General features: G+C 37.3%; 1 protein-coding gene across 1 annotated transcript; it reads left to right on the forward strand.

Annotated features, from left to right (window-relative positions):
* The first annotated feature begins 114 nt into the window (after window positions 1-114).
* Window positions 115-14,119, forward strand: LOC139717879 (RPA-interacting protein B-like). Its single transcript, XM_071629367.1, has 7 exons — window positions 115-255; window positions 1,996-2,181; window positions 2,855-2,912; window positions 3,511-3,622; window positions 6,499-6,562; window positions 7,161-7,298; window positions 14,090-14,119. Exons 1-7 carry the CDS (start codon window positions 166-168, stop codon window positions 14,117-14,119), a joined length of 678 nt encoding a protein of 225 aa, XP_071485468.1. The 5' UTR covers window positions 115-165.
* The last annotated feature ends 3,082 nt before the right edge of the window (window positions 14,120-17,201 follow it).

The raw sequence follows: 17,201 nt of genomic DNA on the forward strand, positions 1-17,201 counted from the left end.
AATCATTTTTAGAGGAGATAGAACATTTTGGCATTTTAATATTTAACATGATATAAAATAATAACTAGGAAAGAGCAGTCGAATTCGCTACACGTAAAAGGTGGTGTACAATCACTGACGTGCGAGCGGCAAATTTGTACTTTTTAGGTAATTGTGTGACGTAAAATGTCAGACATGTCCACCACTCCAAATTCAGGACGTCGAAATTTATATAAGAGGGGATCCCCTTCTACATGGAAAGAAACATACAGAAAGGTCAGTGAGAAACAATTCGATTTGCGAGCGATACCAAGCCAAGGTCAAGGAGCTACTCCTGCCAATCATTCTCCGTGTAATGCTTGTTTAATAGTCCCATGTATTCAAAGTATTGTAGCGTCGACTAGACTCTACTGTCTTTGATTTGTAGGCCCCTACCTAAATTTTAATAGGAACAAACTATACTAAGTAGGCCTACCCTAATGCTAGATGTAATCATGCTAATTGATCACTGTTGATTCTAGACCCTACCATTGTGACAAACTCCATGTTTGCTCTTATCGCAAACTCGAGTGTGATGGCATCGACAAAACCCAGGCAGGCATCAGTCACATCAGGTCAGCATGCTGAAGAATGTTACTAATAGTAAACCATGCTACTGCTAGTTTGTACAGGGAGTAAATACACAGTGTGTATTTTTAGGCCTATATACGTGTAACCTGTTACTTGTCGCGTTAGTGTGCTGTGTCGATACAATTCATCACCATCCTAACGTTAGGTTATGTTTTCATTACTGCTGGTTGTTTTTTGTTTGTTTGTCCCTGCTGTGCACAGAAAGTTGCGCACAGATTTGGATGAAACTTGCGGCGCTTGCAGGAAAGGTTGAGAATGACGCAAATCACAAGGAACAGATCAGATGATTAAATTTTGTTTGGTAGTGATCCAGAAATTTTTATGGATTTTTATTGATGAAGGATTTTTGATATTTTGGCAGGTACAAGTGTAGGGTCAATGAACTTTGGAGTTAAAACTGCACATTTTTGAGGTTTTCATACCCTCACTTAACTGTGTGCTCTAGCTTCTGCTAGGGTGAGGTGTGTGCTGTGCAGCTGAGGGGACGTTTATGACAAAGCCAAAGGCTCAAGTTCTACAGTTGTATACCGTACAGACTGTACTATACACACGTACACGTACACTGCATCTATTGGGAAATTGGATGATTTTCCAGCATGCATTTATGTATGGATGGAAATCACTTGTCTCTATGGAAGAGCAAGATCATCAGTGGAAAGTACACTGTAGCTACTTGGCGAAGCTACAGGAGGTCTGCGCTCTCAGAGTGCTTTTCTACATGTAGTTACTAATAAATTACTTGCCATGATTATAAATAAAAATTAAAATGTACAGTGGGGTTGAATGTGAATGTGACTTGCCACTGCACAAGTGGTCTACATAATTTGACCGCTAACAACGGGTGCCGCAAAGTCCCTGATGAAGACATTGTGCCAACAAGGTACAATTGTATGCTGTGGTGCATTGTGGTGGTCCCGTATTCAATGAGTATTTGTATGAGTTATTTTAGTAGATATTTGCAGAAATAAAGCGGTCAGATTCTGGTCAGCTTGCATGCCCTAGACTTCTAACATAAGCTAAATCTATTGTTAAGTCTCATGAATGATGTTCAATCAAAGTTAAGGCCTGGAAATAATAAGAGTAAGACCGTAGACCGATAATTAGTTGTGTAGTATAGACTTGTAGACTAAATTTGACCTTATTGAATTCCAGATGTATAATCTGTTGAGAATCTTGGGAGTCTGAGTTTGACAATTGATCGTTACTGCACATGCATGGCATATCATATATTAGCGATTGTTGTGTTTCTAGACTTTATGTAGTTGGTCATTACTTCCGATCTGGGTGTTTACATTGCACAATGGGCACATCGTCATTGATGATAGCATTTATATACAACTCATTGCTAATGTTAGGTTCATGCTCTACATATTCAACTCAACACAGAGATGCTTTGAAAGGTTGAGGGGAAGCCGAGAGAGCCTGTTGCAGAAGTTCCGAGGGTGCCCCACCTCCCCTGCCACACCGCGGGCCTGCAGCCGCATCGGCAGTATCTGCAGTCCTGGCTCCTTTGTGCCCCAGCTCATGGAGGAGGAATGGAAGCTGCTTAGGGAAGAGGACCCAACATTTGGGGTATGAAACAGAAACTGAGACTGGATATGCCCTGCCTAGCTGACCATTTGGCCAGGGGCATATTAATGGGGGAAAGTTTGTTGTATTGGGGTATGCTCAGAGCATCATATAATTATGCCTCTTGAATCATGTTAGTCTGTACACTCTTACTGCACTGCAGACTGATTGTACTGGGGTGCTTTTAATGTTGATTGCAGTAATAGCCGGTGGTATGGCCATGTAGCAAACTTGGAAGACTTTAGAAATTGGGGCAGTTTATTAACACTGAGAAGCAATCAGGGGCAAAGAATAACTTAGAATATTACTATAATGTATGACATTTCAATGACCAATGCAGATATTAAGTCATACATACCGATACCACAGATAGTGTGCTTGATCATAATTTCTGAAGAAATTATATCTTTATTTCTCTATATTTCCCTTGCTGTGTCCATCGCTATGATTTAATATAGTGCAGTTTTGCTTGGTTGTGAAATGAGAAGAACTCAAGAACCCATGTATACTGCTTTCTTCCAAGTTTGAAGTTGTACTTCACAATTTGTAGATGTACTGTTTGCAAAGGAAATGAAACTGGCCATTTTTTTGATGTCATTGGACTGATGACCTTTTGATCACATGACAAGCATTTCCAGAAAACTAGAATGATTTTCACAAAAATTTTCTGTTGCAGATGATTGAGGGTGAGATTGATCTAATGGAAGCACTGCAAGAAGATTTGATGAAAGAAGGTGAGACATGTTCAACTAATGCAAGCCTGGCTGTTGAGATAATGGTCATTTTCAAGCTTTGACAGTTGTGTAACTTACCCTTGCACTGTGTACTTCATATTGCAATTTTTAGAATGCCATCTCAGAACTGAATGCCATTAAAAGGAGTCAAACTGTAGAATAGTTGAAGTTAAAGTACAACTGTAAGAGAACACAGAAATTGAAGAGATTAGGGAAAATAGTAACATTCTTTCAAACTTGACACTTATTTGTGGAATACCAGCAAGGTTGTTTTATTCATTTACTACTCCAGACCTTGACAGTCATCTCATCCAATACACTATACAACTCTCCAGTCCAGTTTACAGAGACCATGCATTCTCTTCCTCTACTTTTAGCTTTCTTGCACTGTAATATTGTTTTTATATCTTGAATGCCAGATTGTGAGTAAGTGTGCATAAGCTTTGTGACTTTGCCCAAATTTTGATGTTTACCATGAGATAGCCCTGGAAAAATTTAGGAAGGGAGAATGAGGACTGTGTTGAATAAACTCAAACTCCATGAGACAAAGAGTATTTTTTTAGTAAAGGTGGTACATTCTGTCTTGACCTCTCTACAGAACAAAACATTCTTGCTGAGTATGAGGCAAGCTTGAGACTGGAGGAGGCCCAGTTCCAAGCTACAGTCAGCCACTTCCACTCTGATGCCGTCATGTGTCCAGTCTGCAAGAGGTAAGCCGTCTCACAAAAAAGAAGAAGAAAAAGAATATAGTACCTACAGTACTCATATTCATTTTCCTTTTCCTTATCAAAGGTAAAAAGAAAATGAACAATTTAAACTAACAAATGGAAATGTACTAGTTCTGTCATATGGCTTGTATGTCACAAGATTAATTAAAAACTCTAAATATCTAGATTGAATGTCAAGAAGTTATTTGGTATGTGACCGTACATCACAAAACCCCACCAACAGTTGCACCCCCTGATTTTATGTGAGGACTCAAAATAGGTGAATTGGGTCAATGTAGTCAATCTTGAGTAATTCATATTTTCTTAGAGAGCCATTCTTCTACATTTTTCTAAAGTTTGGTGTTATAAAACTAATATGGAGTTGTGTTTTTAGCAGTTTTTCTAGAACACTTTTTTTTTGTAAAAGAGTATGATTAGATATGTCTTAGAGGCTCCTTTTCATTTCTTAAAAGTTCTTTTTACCCTTTTTACTTTCAACTCTAATAACTTTTGAAAGGATGGTGCTACTGCTTCAAAAGTTGGTATTAGTTGTGGATAGAATGTGTTGATAAAACTTACTCAATTTCAGCTTAACCTGATAATCTCTTCATTGTTGTTGCTGTGGTGGATTACATCCTGTTTTTTGTCCCATTCATTGCACAGACCTCTTGCTAGCATGGCTTGGTAAGATTAATAGCTTAAAGGGATTGTATAGTTTTGGTTGAGACCTAATTTCAGGTTTCTAACATTTTTTGGTGAGATAATGAGAAACCTCTTATGAGATATGAAAGAGCATGTGAGTCCATGTGGAATTCAACATTTATTTGATGAAAATTGGTTTTGAAATGGCTGAGATATCCGAAACAGAGCGATTGTAATAAAGTGTGGGACCCACACTTTATTACGATCGCTTTGTTTTACTTTGTTTTTGGATGTTTCAGTCATTCCAAACCCCGATATTCATCAAATAATCTTTGAATTCCTCTTAAAATGGTATGCTCTGTACTATTTCATAAATGTTTTCTTGGTATCTTGCAAAAACTTAAAAGCCCAATTCTCATCTCCATCAATACTGTACTATCCCTTTAAATAGACCCGAGAGACCTTTGGAACCTCTTTTCTCAGAACACACTTTTCCAGAGTGTGTGATGTCTTTCCAATATTTAGATAGGTTAGGAGAGTCCGTTTACATTGAGTTATATGTCATTTCAAAGCTGAAAGTCTGCTCTTTCAATATCTGCCATTCACTAAAAATCTATGTTAACTAGCATTTTTGTTGTTTTTGTGATGCAGGCTCACATTTATATATATATATATATATATATATATATATATATATATATATACAATGTATATAGCAATTAGCATCCTATTTGATTATACAATGTGTAGTATGCTGTACATTACTAGCTTCAAAGATGTGCAAGAAAATATATGTCTAGGAAAGAAATGGTGAGCAGACTTCTTGGGTGAAATGCTTATGTTTAATTTGGAAAATAGGACAGTAGTGGCAACATCACATACATTGCAAATGAGAAGTGCGTAAACATGTTACCAGGACACTGATAATAGTATACAAATAATGACTGCTATGAGGGGCACAGTTAAAATTATGGGCCCGAGGTGATGTGAAAACCGTACCATGCCCGAAGCGAAGCTGAGGGCATGGTTAAGGTTTTCACATCACCGAGGGCCTACATAATTTTAACTGTACCCCGAATATCAAGCAGTCATTATTTGTTTTATATACTGAAAATATAGATTCCGAAACATAGATACCGAAAATATAGATTCTAGTCTCTTTTACAGCACTTGTAAGTTGTAATCAATGCTGATCGACAGCGCGGCGGTCGTTCGTATCATTGGTGCGTACATGAGTGATCATCTATGTGTACGTGTACACAGTGTATGTACGGGGTTGCGAGTTGCGACTGTCTCCAAACCAGTCCGCTAGTCTCTTTTACAGCACGCTGATCGAATGCGTGGCAGTCGTATCATTGGTGCGTACATATGAGCGATCTATGTGTACGGGGTCGCGACTGTTTTTAAAACCTATTTACTAACTGTGCCCGGGCCCCGGTCACAGTAACTCAAAAATAGGGCACAGCTATTTTCATGACTTCCCTTTTAACCAAACAGATGAGAGGATTCTAGAAATGAGGTATATAATGAGCTCTAGATTGTGATGCAAATGCTATTAAAGATGATGCAGCCTCCGGGGTTGGACAAGGAAAAGAGCTGTCCTGCACATGTGCAGAACACTATTTTCAGCCTAATTAGCATTGTCTTAGCGTTTGCATCTCGGAACTAAAGCTTGCCATTGTTACACACCCAGGATTTGAAGATGTCACTATTTCAACTAGATGACTGGTCAATTATTTGATCCTAAACCTGTATTCTCCACATATTGTTAATGCTAGACAAGACAGTGAGTGTAATGATAAGCCCAACCATATTTGATAGATTTCTCTTCCTAAGCAAAGAACTAATCATTTATGTACTTGTATGTGCTCTCTTTGGTTACAGTTCGTTATTCCGAAGGCTCTTTAAACCAAAGATTCGTTATTCCGAAGGTTCATTTTTCCGAATTTCATTTTTGGATTAACGGATCTTCGGAATAACAAACCTTCAGAATAACGCCACAAATGTTCGGATTGACAAACCCTTTTTCATTTTCGGATTAATGAACCTCTAGGTGTAGGGAATTTGTGTGTTTCGGATTAACGACCCTTCGGAATAACGAATCTTCGGAATAGCCAACCTTCGGAATAACGAACAGCACCCACTCTCTTTTCACTTCACCTTCTTTCTGATAATGCACATACATGTAATTTATCAGTAAATTTACAAGAAATTACATTTTTGTCTCTCTTTCATAGGAATGAGCTGCTGTTGAATCAAGGGATTGTGTTTTGTGTGTGTGGCTTGAGAATAGATACAGAGGTAAGATATACAAGAGTATGAAATGTAATGCAGAAAGTTGTGGACAAGGATAGGATATTATATATATTTTTTTCACACTAGTTTATACAGGGTGCTACGTAACTTTCTTTACCACTTGCCTGGTCGGGCAAGAAGATTTTCAAATTATTGCAGAACACTTGTTTGAACATGAATTTTACTTGCCCGAAAAGAAAGAATTGATTGTGAGATATGTATGTGTGTAGGGAACTGAAAACCAGATATTGAGGTGATTGTCATGATTATATAGAATTTCCCAATAGGACAGAAAAAAAGGAACAGACCATATGTTTGTGTGTATGTATGTATGTATGTATGTATGTATACTACTACATACACATGGATCATATAAAATTTATATCTTTGCCCACAAATCCTCTTTTCTTTATTGAAGCACAGTAACTGATACAGTTTGAATAGACGTTATTCTTATGAAAACGTGTGAGCATGATGTGAAGTTTTCACACTGTTGTCATTTTGTATCACGATGATTGTAGTCATTTCATGAATATGATGGAAATGTCATGCTGCTATTATGTTATACAATGTATTCCTTGTTTTATTACATGTATCTCTGCAGCAAGACTGTTTATCTCTGAAAAACATTCAAGAGATGCTTGAGATCGGCGTAGCTGAGCACAGTGCATCCTGTACCTCAGAGCCAGGCTTTGCCATCACAGATCTGGGTGGAACACACAACCTTGTCATGTCATGTGAAGTAAGTATATAGGTGCTTTCAGTTATAATTATTATAACAATTAAGATGAAATAATGATAGTAATAATGATAATGACGATCACAATAATTAATATATGGTAGTAGTAGCAGTAGTAGTAGTAGAAAGTAGTAGTAGTAGTAGTAGTAGTAGTAGTAGTAGTAGTAGAGGTGGGCTATAGAGGGTCAATTTTAGGTTATATTTTCAGAACATGCTCATCACACCTTAGTTTGATGACTTTTTGCCTACTGACACCATTTTTGAAAAAAAGAACGAAAAAAATGCAAAATCCGGGGTGCCCTGGCCGAAATCGTAAAAAATCCAAGATGGCCGCCGTTACAGCTTAAAAAAGACATTTTAGGCTATAACTAGGCTATTTTTTTTGTCTATTGAGATGGTTTTGGTGTCTAACCCCATGTTTTAGGGGTCAAGGAAATGGATTATAATGATAATTTTAGTGTAAAATCTAATCTACCACATGATACTAAGCCTTTTCCCGTATTTTGGGTTAAATTTTCCTTCTCCTTTACCCCTACCCCAACCGCCATTTTTTGCACTTTTTTCTGTATTTTTTTCAAGTCATGTTAACTACCATACTCCTATTAACAAGTTCCAGCTATCAATTTGGTTTTTTTCTACCGATACTACGGCAAGAAATACAAATCACTTACATTATACATGTGTCATGCCAATACTGGTATGTGGCTGGTGCATTCAGGATGCATGGTAACTGTGGAACCAATGCTAATACTGTATCTGCTTTATAGCATTTATTATTTCACATACCAAGGTACCAGTTTAGTGCACCTTTGTAACCCCATATCACAATGCAGAATTCATTGATGCCTAGTTCACTCTCAACAGTTTCTTCAAGGTTGGAATATGGGCAGAATTGGTCGTGTGTTGCCATTGGTTGACTTTAGATTGAATGCATTCACCATCTTTTTTTCGCGATTAATGTGCTTAGAAACATGAGTATTAGGCGCTATACAAGTGTTATTCATTATCATTATCATTATCATTATTGAACAGTAGGCAGATCAGGGGCAGGGAAATTGACTCTCCTCCAGTCTATAGAGGATCGAGTCAAGTTCACCTTCATTTCCATCTCAGAGATTTGGTTTCAATAACTTAAATACAAGTGTGGGTGCACAATAATCTTGATGGGATATGAGTGTGCAGTATGATAGTTCTCTACACAGACGTAGAATAGCTTTGAGTTTGGTGAGATCTTTGGTATCCAGGCATTCCTTGAGTTCGTCAACATTGTTAATGGGCCTCCCCATGTTTTACATTCCTGTAACAGACAGCTTATATCGATGCACATGTACGTGTACATGTACACAACTGCTTGTGCTTGGAACACATGTGGGAATTTGAAAAGAGTGAGTAGAAATAACTAATAAAGTCAAAAGACACTAATTACTTCAGCTTAAGGAACTTTCAGTCACAGAGAGTGAGATGATACCCGGTATGTGAGGAACATACGTTGTAATTTGTACATAACATCTGCTTGTCATAGAATTGGTTGAATCACCCAGATGGTGTCAAATTTTTCACCAAACCTGAGGACTCTATTGCTTTATAATAGTACTGCAATTAATGTACATGGTGGTAGGGAAAAGCAGGCATGACAAATAAAGGACCAAGTGGTGATAGTGAAACACAAAACCAGGCTATGAGATGAAAAAGTGACTGAGTTATGGTAAAAATGTGTTTTCTAGGCAAAAGGGCAGGTGCAATGTACACATCTATATTCAAAACATTACCTTTGTGCTGGACAATTGGCATATCACAGAAGGCTTATTCAAGTCATTTTACAAATTTGTACACCTACAGTAGAACTGTTCACTGACTATTGTTAAAGGTCTTATGACTAAAATGTCAATGGGCACTATAAAGCAGACAGTATTAGCACTGGTTCCACAGTTACCATGTATTCTGAATGCACCAGCCACACACCAGTGTTGGCATGACACATACATGTATAATGTAAGTGAAATTTCTTGCCGTATTATCGGTAGAAAAAACCAAATTGATAGCTGGACCTTGTTATTAGGAGTATGGTAGTTAACATGGCTTGAAAAAAATGCAGAAAAAAGTGCAAAAAATGGCAGTTGGGTAGGGATAAAGAAGAAGGAAAATTTTACCGAAAATATGGAAAAAAGGTTAGTATCATGTGGTAGATTAGGTTTTATGCTAAAATTATCATTATAATCCATTTCCTTGACCCCTAAAACATGGGGTTAGACACCAAAACCATCTCAATAGACCAAAAAATAGCCAAGTTATAGCCAAAAATGTCTTTTTTAAGCCAAAACGGCGGCCATCTTGGATTTTTTATGATTTTGGCCAGAGCACCCTGGATTTCGCATTTTTTTCGTTCTTTTTTTCAAAAATGGTGTCAGTAGGCAAAAACTCATCGAACTAAGGTGTGATGAGCATGTTCTGAAAATGTCACCCTCTATAGCCCACCTCTACGTAGTAGTAGTAGTAGTAGTAGTAGTAGTAGTAGTAGTAATAATAATAATAATAATAATAGTAATAATTATAACAATAACAATAACAACAACAACAATAACAATATAATGATGATATAATCATTGTCAGTATTGTCATCATTGTTATTGTTATAAAGTAATGATGTGATGATATTAATGATAATGCATTCATCATTCATCGTCATATTCATAACTTAGTTTTTCTTTATTCATATATTTGGCATGATCACATACAAATACAAGGAATAGAGAAAACAGCAATTTGCAAAACTGCAGAACCATGTTTTGGACACTTTCACAAAATCATGGGGGTGTTTTTTTTTTTATGTTTTGAAATCTTCAGCACGTGGTATTTGCATTATTGTGTCATGGGGGGGGGGGGGATGGGGGTGTGGGAAAGTGGTTCTTCCTTGAATATCATCAGAAGATTACATTCAATTAGAGCCTGACCTGCCACAGCATCCTTATTTTCAGGGGGGGGGGGGGAGATCTTTCAGATGGAAATGCAGCACTGGAGGATTTGACATGTAGAACAAAAGTTGCAAATTTCTTAATATTATCTGCTGCCATCTAGCTGTAAAATGATGCCAGTCCCGTTTTGTGCTTCTGCTTCTGTGTAGTAGTCTTTCTCCTTGGCTCTTACATAGGGTGAACACCCAAGTTTGAATGGATATGATAAGCCTGTTCACACACACTGGTAATAAACATGTTGTTTTGAAAGTCAAGTTTTCGCAATGTAACTGTGAAACCTTTCATTCTTGTGTATGGAGACAAAGAATTGGTTACCTCTCAAGACACTCATCATGAGGCAAAAAATAGGTCCATTTTTTTTTTCTAAATCCTCGCAATACTTTGCTCTGCAGTGTGTGTTAACGGCATGTGAAGAAACTATGATTTTTCGGGGTCCCACAATACAACTTGCCACACTAGGTCTACACACTGGGTGCCTGAGGTCACTCTCCAGTCATTATCAAGGCATGCACAGGTTGGAGATTCAAAGCATTTCGTGTGCAGCTGAGTGATATTTCTATGCAGTATGTGAATGGCGGCAAAATAAATCTATTTTTGCAACGTGATGCAATTTAGGATAACTTCTTTGTGTGAATGCTGTTATAATATCCCATTAGGGCTCTTTGTGCTTATTATTCCTCAGCTGAAATGAGAGAAGTGTGACTCAAGAAAAGCTTTTCTCTTTAAAGGACTTCATCTATCTCACTAGGAGAAATTGGTAGATTACTTGTGATTGTGGCTATTGCATTAGCAATGCACAATGAGACACAGAATATGTGTTTTTTATATCCATATTGTACATGTATTTTTGATATGTTTCTAAAAAAGGGCACCTGGCTAATATTTTGAAGTACAGATGTTGCATCCAATTTGTGCAATTGTTGTTAATGCCATTTGTTAAAAATGAATGACGAGTCCATTATCATGCCGGTTATTGTACCAACATGGTAATTATACACATATTTTACCCTGTCCAAGAAAATGTCACACTGCATGTACACAGTTTGTACAGATCTTTAGTGAATATGTTGCATGATATCCTCAGGGCATGGGAGAGTGCTTTTAAAGATTATTCAGATAACTATATGTTAAGAAACACACACAGAGTAGAATCAAGCTCTTCAATACCCTATATAACCCTGTCCTTCCCCCAGTGCTCTATTCCCTCAAACTTTATAGGATGCACCAGTTTTGATGCAAGGTTGTGAATGATGTTGCTTATTCATGTTTTTATGCCTCCGCCACAAAGTGGTGCCGGAGGCATTATGTTTTCGGGTTGTCCGTCCGTCCGTCCGTACGTACGTACGTACGTCCGTACGTACGTCCGTACGTCCGTACGTCCGTCCGCTTTCGTTTACGCGATAACTTGAGTAATATTAACTGGAATTTTGCCAGACTTGGTCCAAGTATAAAGTATGATGGGGCAATTATTTGATTAAATTTTGGGTGAAATCGGCTGAAGGTTAAAGGTCAAAGATCAAGGTCAAATCATGAAATTATATCCGTTTACGCGATAACTCAAGACTGGATGGAGCAAATTTCACCAAACTTTGTTGGAGGATGATGTATGATGGGACAATTACTTGATTAGTTTTTCAGTGAAATCGGACAGAGGTCAAAGGTCAAAGATCAAGGTCAAATCCTAAAATTTATCTGTTTACATGATAACTCAAAACTGGATGAAGCAGCTTTCACCAAACTTGGTCCAAGGATGATGTATGATGGGACAATTAGTTGAGCAGATTTTAGTGACATTGGCAAGAGGTCAAAGTCAAAAGGTCAAGGTCAAATGCTACAAATGTTGCAATTTCCCCCATACAAATTGTATCTATGCAATGCCCAAAGGTATTTTCTTGAAACTTGGTGTAGACATGTACTACTGCGTAAAGATTCTCCAGAAAGAGTTTCATGTCATAAGGTCAAAGGTCAAAAGGTCAAAGGTTAGGTGAAAATGTTGCAATATCACTTTTCTCGCAAATGGTTCAATGTATCTTCGTGGAACTTGGTACATACGCATGTACTGTCTGGCAGGGATTATCTAGGGAATTTAGGGGTCATGGGTCAATAGTCAGGGGTCAAAGGTCAAGGTCAACTCCTCAAAATTTTACTATTTCCCTCATGTACTAGTATATAGTATGCAATGCTTGCATTATTAGTTTCAAAACTTAATACATGCATTACCTAATGGAGATTCTCCGCGAAATTTCCAGCCAGAAGGTCAAAGGTCAAAGGTTAAGGGTCAAAGGCCAGGTTTCAATGCCCCCTCCAAAAAAAAAAAAATAAAAATAAATAAATAAATAAATGAAAAATCTATTTTGTACCGTCATCACACTCTTTCTTCATACCTTGGAAATTACTCAATGCATAAACTTTCCCAAAATTCCCCAAATATGTGTACCTGCACTCTTAGAAAATTATAGCAAACCCAGTTCAAGACATTTCTGACAAACCTGTCATTTCAATATTTTGCCAGTTATGTAAAACTGTCATGGATCACACATTGTGAAGACATTGTACTATACGCCTATTGGGAGAATCATGCATTATGGCGGAGGCATCAGTCGCCATAGTGACATTTCTAGTTCAATGTGCATTCTCTTTTTCTTTTCTTTTTTTTTCTCCCAATATTCCCTGATGTGCTCCCTTAACCCTAAAAAGACTGGGCTATTTTGGTAGCTCGAAAGACTGGGGGGGGGGGGGGGTTTATGGGCCCCCCTTAAGATCTCGGCCGTGGATCGCGCGATTGCCGCGGAAATTTGCACAATAGTAGTGTGCGATGTAATCTACAGTCTTCTTTTATTTTATTTTGATTAATTATGCTAATTTATGCGAGAAATCAGACTCTTTGATCTAAATCAGTAAATAAAGCTCCAAAAGTGCTCATTTTTGGTCCAATATTCTTTGTGGCATTCTTAGCAAATGTACTTGAAAAAAAAATTTGGTATCAAAATTAATTTCTTATTTATTTTATTGTTTTATGAATTTTTAATGTATTTCCTTGTTTTTTCGACCTTTTGTTTTTGTTGGGTTTTTTTTACAAAATATGTGGCAGACACTTTTTGAAGCATAATACTCCTAAAACAAATTAATTTTAGCCATTGAGAGTAAAAATAAGCATATTTATATGAACCATGTGAAAAAACTCAATTTGCATTGACTTTGTACACAAAATCAAATTTTTGAGCCATTTTCGGCCTCACGTGCATGTACAAAAAGTTATGCAACTTCAGAACCGTACCCCCGGGCGTCACAAATTTGGTGTCAAAATGTGCGGGAAACGCGAAAGAAAAAAGTCATTGAGCATCGCGGCGAGAGCATTGCGTGTTGCAGAGTAATCGCGCGAAATGTCGAGGAGGGGCCTTTTAGGCCCCCCCAGTCTTTTTAGGGTTAAGTTGGTTGGAGAGGCCTAAGGGCCATAGTGATTTTGATTCCTTTTTTTCCAACCTGGCAACTTAGGGAAGCACATCAGGGAAAGCTTGATATCTTGTATACCCTTGTATTACACTTGTTTTGTTTGTTTGTCTGTTGTTTTGATACTTCACTTGTATGTCTTGCAGATGCCAAATAGATAATGATAAATAAATGATAATAGTGATAAACAGTTTTATTACAGACAGTTATATTATAGACAGTTTTATTACAGACAGTTTTATTACAGACAGTTTTATTACAGACAGTTTTATTATAGACAGTTTTATCCCTTGTAAGTGCAGAGGATTTCAGTGATAATGTTTCCCCATTGTCTGAGTGTGTTGTCTTTTGTTGTCATTTCTGTCTTTGCAGGATTGTGGCTTCCTTCACATTGTGATTTGACCCTGCAGCTTGCAGCCACACAACAGCATGGAATATACAGATGGAGAGAGAGAGAAAAAAAAACGATGGAAAGGTGAATAGATACAGAGAAATAGAAAAGGAAATATATAGATAGATAGAGATATTTAAAGAGAGAGAGAGAAATAAAGTTGGAAAGATGAATAGATAGAGATAGAAAGAACAGGAAACAGCATGTAGATAGATTGAGAGAGAGAGAGCTAAGATATAAGTTGTTTGTCTTTTCATGAAGCAAGTGATGACTGTCAACTGTTCTGCGTCAGATACCAACTACATCATGCCAAGAAATAATTTTGTAGAGTATGAACAAAGGGTAGATAATAAGCAAAGACAGAGTAGATATGATAAAAAGGCATTGCTGGCAATGTACCTTGTAAATCTTCGTAGGATGCACATTAATTGTCGCCGTGAAAAGATAAAAGAAAAAAAAAAGAATATTTGCATCTTTGTTGCTATTCACAAGAGGATGAGATCCACTGAAGATTGTAGCCCTCCTATGCAACCTTCCAAAGTGTTACTACAAATTTTGTCGAGAGATGGCATGTGTTGTCAGAATAATGTGAGGTACATCTTGTGTTCCGTTGGCTTTTTACTGTGTCTAGCAGTGAGGAGTGACTGTAATCCTTGGACTTCCTGTCATTTTCTGTTGAAACCAAAGATTTTCTCAAGTTGTGTGTAAAGACAAACAGGCAAACTCTGCCATATCAGGGTTACACTGCAAACATGAGTTGAATCCAATGATATTTTCGCCTCATCAGCAGTCAGTGTTTCGTCAGGGAGTTTGTTTCTCAGCCAGATCCACCATGATGCTCTGTAGAAGAAGCAACATTCCCTTTATGTCTGCCATCTTAAAGGGACATATAGCATTAAAATCCTTGGGAGCATAAAGACTGACTGTAAATGTGCCTTTCATAATCTCAGCCAAGGTAAACATAAAAGTCAGTCTGTGGCATGAGCAGGAACCGTTACATTGCTTACCCCATATCTGGAAAAGAAGTTTCACAGTTACCATTATGCGATGTCACTCGCTCTTTGCAATGGACAGTACCGGTACCAGTGTACCTACAGAGGACCTGATCAGGCTTCTTATAAGAGGATATTGTTTTGCAACTCATCCGATGAAAAAGTAGCCATTTATTGTCATCTGAAACTTGCCTCTATCTATACAAACATACAACAGAAAAATATTTTAATAAAGAAGTGTTGTGCATATTTGTCTTCAGCCTCAAAGACATATTAGAATGAAAGAAATCAAAATTTCCAAATCATCCACACTTTATGGTGGATATCTCCCAAGTGACATAAAATCCCTTGCGAAACTGTAAGAGCTGTAATTGCTCGTGACTTGTCAATCAGTGCCTTGGACATTACAGCAGCATAACAATGTTTGTTTTTGCAAGAGAATATTAAGTAGAGGGGTGAAGGTTGAGGTTTTAATTTTCTCCAGTTTGTCTCCCTCTACAGGTCAGCAATTGCGATCTTACAAATTTCATTTGTTAGAGGGAGACAAACTGTAGGAAATTCAAACCTCAACATTTGTATTGGTTTTTCAAGAAGGAACAACAACTTCTGTAGCAGCAATTTGTAGTTTCCCAGGACCCCATTTCATAAAAGATGTCGGGATATAAAACTCTTGCTAGAAGAGCAACTTCCCTTAGCAACAGCCAGTCAGGAAACTAGATTCTTGTCATTATCATGGCACTTGCCATTCCAGCAAGAGTTGCTATGATGGCAACTTTTTATGAAACGGGACCCTGAGCTATCAAGTCTCCCTGATTCTGCAGGAGGCTTCCTTATAACTTACGTTGATATATCTCGTCATGTCCTTACAAGACAGTAATTATGAAGAGTCACTCTGATCAGGGAATTACTTTCTTGCCTACTGAGATGCATGCAAAACACAATCATCTTCCTTGTTGCTCTTTGAAACCTCCTTGATTTTGATGTGGGCTTGTTGGCAGCCATGGTAAACTGCATTTTGTCCATAGTTGCTAAATTATATTCCAATGGTTCAACAAACAGTGGAGAATGTCCAAGCATGATATGGGAGCTTGAGCAGAATGGGATGATACTATTATAGAAATGATATTGTAGTCTGTAAAGTATTCATTAGAAGAAAAAAAAAAGAGTTGCAAAGGTTTGTGCATTGTTGCGACATGTGTGTTGTTTTCCTTCTCAAATTTCATTGTGGAGGTAAAGTGTTTGATGAAAAGTTTTTATGATTCGACAGGACAAACTCAGCTCTTTGTTACTTTGTATGTGCTTTGTAAGCATAATGTTGGTCTCAGTGAGGCTTTTTTAATCTGATAAAGTATATTTTGGTACATGTCTGTATCCCTAGTGGTAGATTTATAGAAGTAAAATCATGATAAGAAAGTGAAGCTATACACTGTCTATCTCAAACAATGAGTATTTTTTTTGTATGTTATGTGTATCAGTTTATCTGTTGTGAGAAGTTTATATATCATGATAGAATATATGCTCAGTAATCTTGCAATTGAAATTCTATCATACGGTTATGAGGTGTTATTTATATGTTAATAAAATAGAATAGAAGGGACAGCAATGAAAAATATAAAAACAGTGATGTAAGTGATACCAAGCGGTTCTTGTGGAGCCTTAGTACTGATCTTTTTTAGCATTTTTTTAAAAAGAATATTGTTGTATGATATCCTATTACCAGGTATATACTACTGTAAACGTGGAAATTTTTGGGTGTTTTAATTTTCACATATTTTTCACTACTTTTGGCTAGGGCAATTTTCCAAAATCCGCAAAAATGTCTTCACAACTTTCTCTGCACGTTTTGAACAGGTTGACAATTGCGCAGTGCAAATTCAAGAACCCTCCAATATTTCCTAATCCACTCAGCGCGAAAAATTTATCGTGCCAAAGTATTGACGTTTACAGTAATACACGTAGTAAAACTTTGTTGTGGACTGAAATATACAGAATTGTCAGTTTGGATATCAGAGCATTTAAAAAAAAAGATAGACACAAGTACATTGTGATGTTAATTGGCAGATCTCTTCTTTATGACATTGTGCTTGTGTTTGTATATTGT

Source organism: Diadema antillarum, unplaced genomic scaffold, assembly GCF_040938485.1.
Source record: "Diadema antillarum isolate AM-2024a unplaced genomic scaffold, OU_Dant_1.0 scf00000084, whole genome shotgun sequence".
NCBI classification, from domain to species: domain Eukaryota; kingdom Metazoa; phylum Echinodermata; class Echinoidea; order Diadematoida; family Diadematidae; genus Diadema; species Diadema antillarum.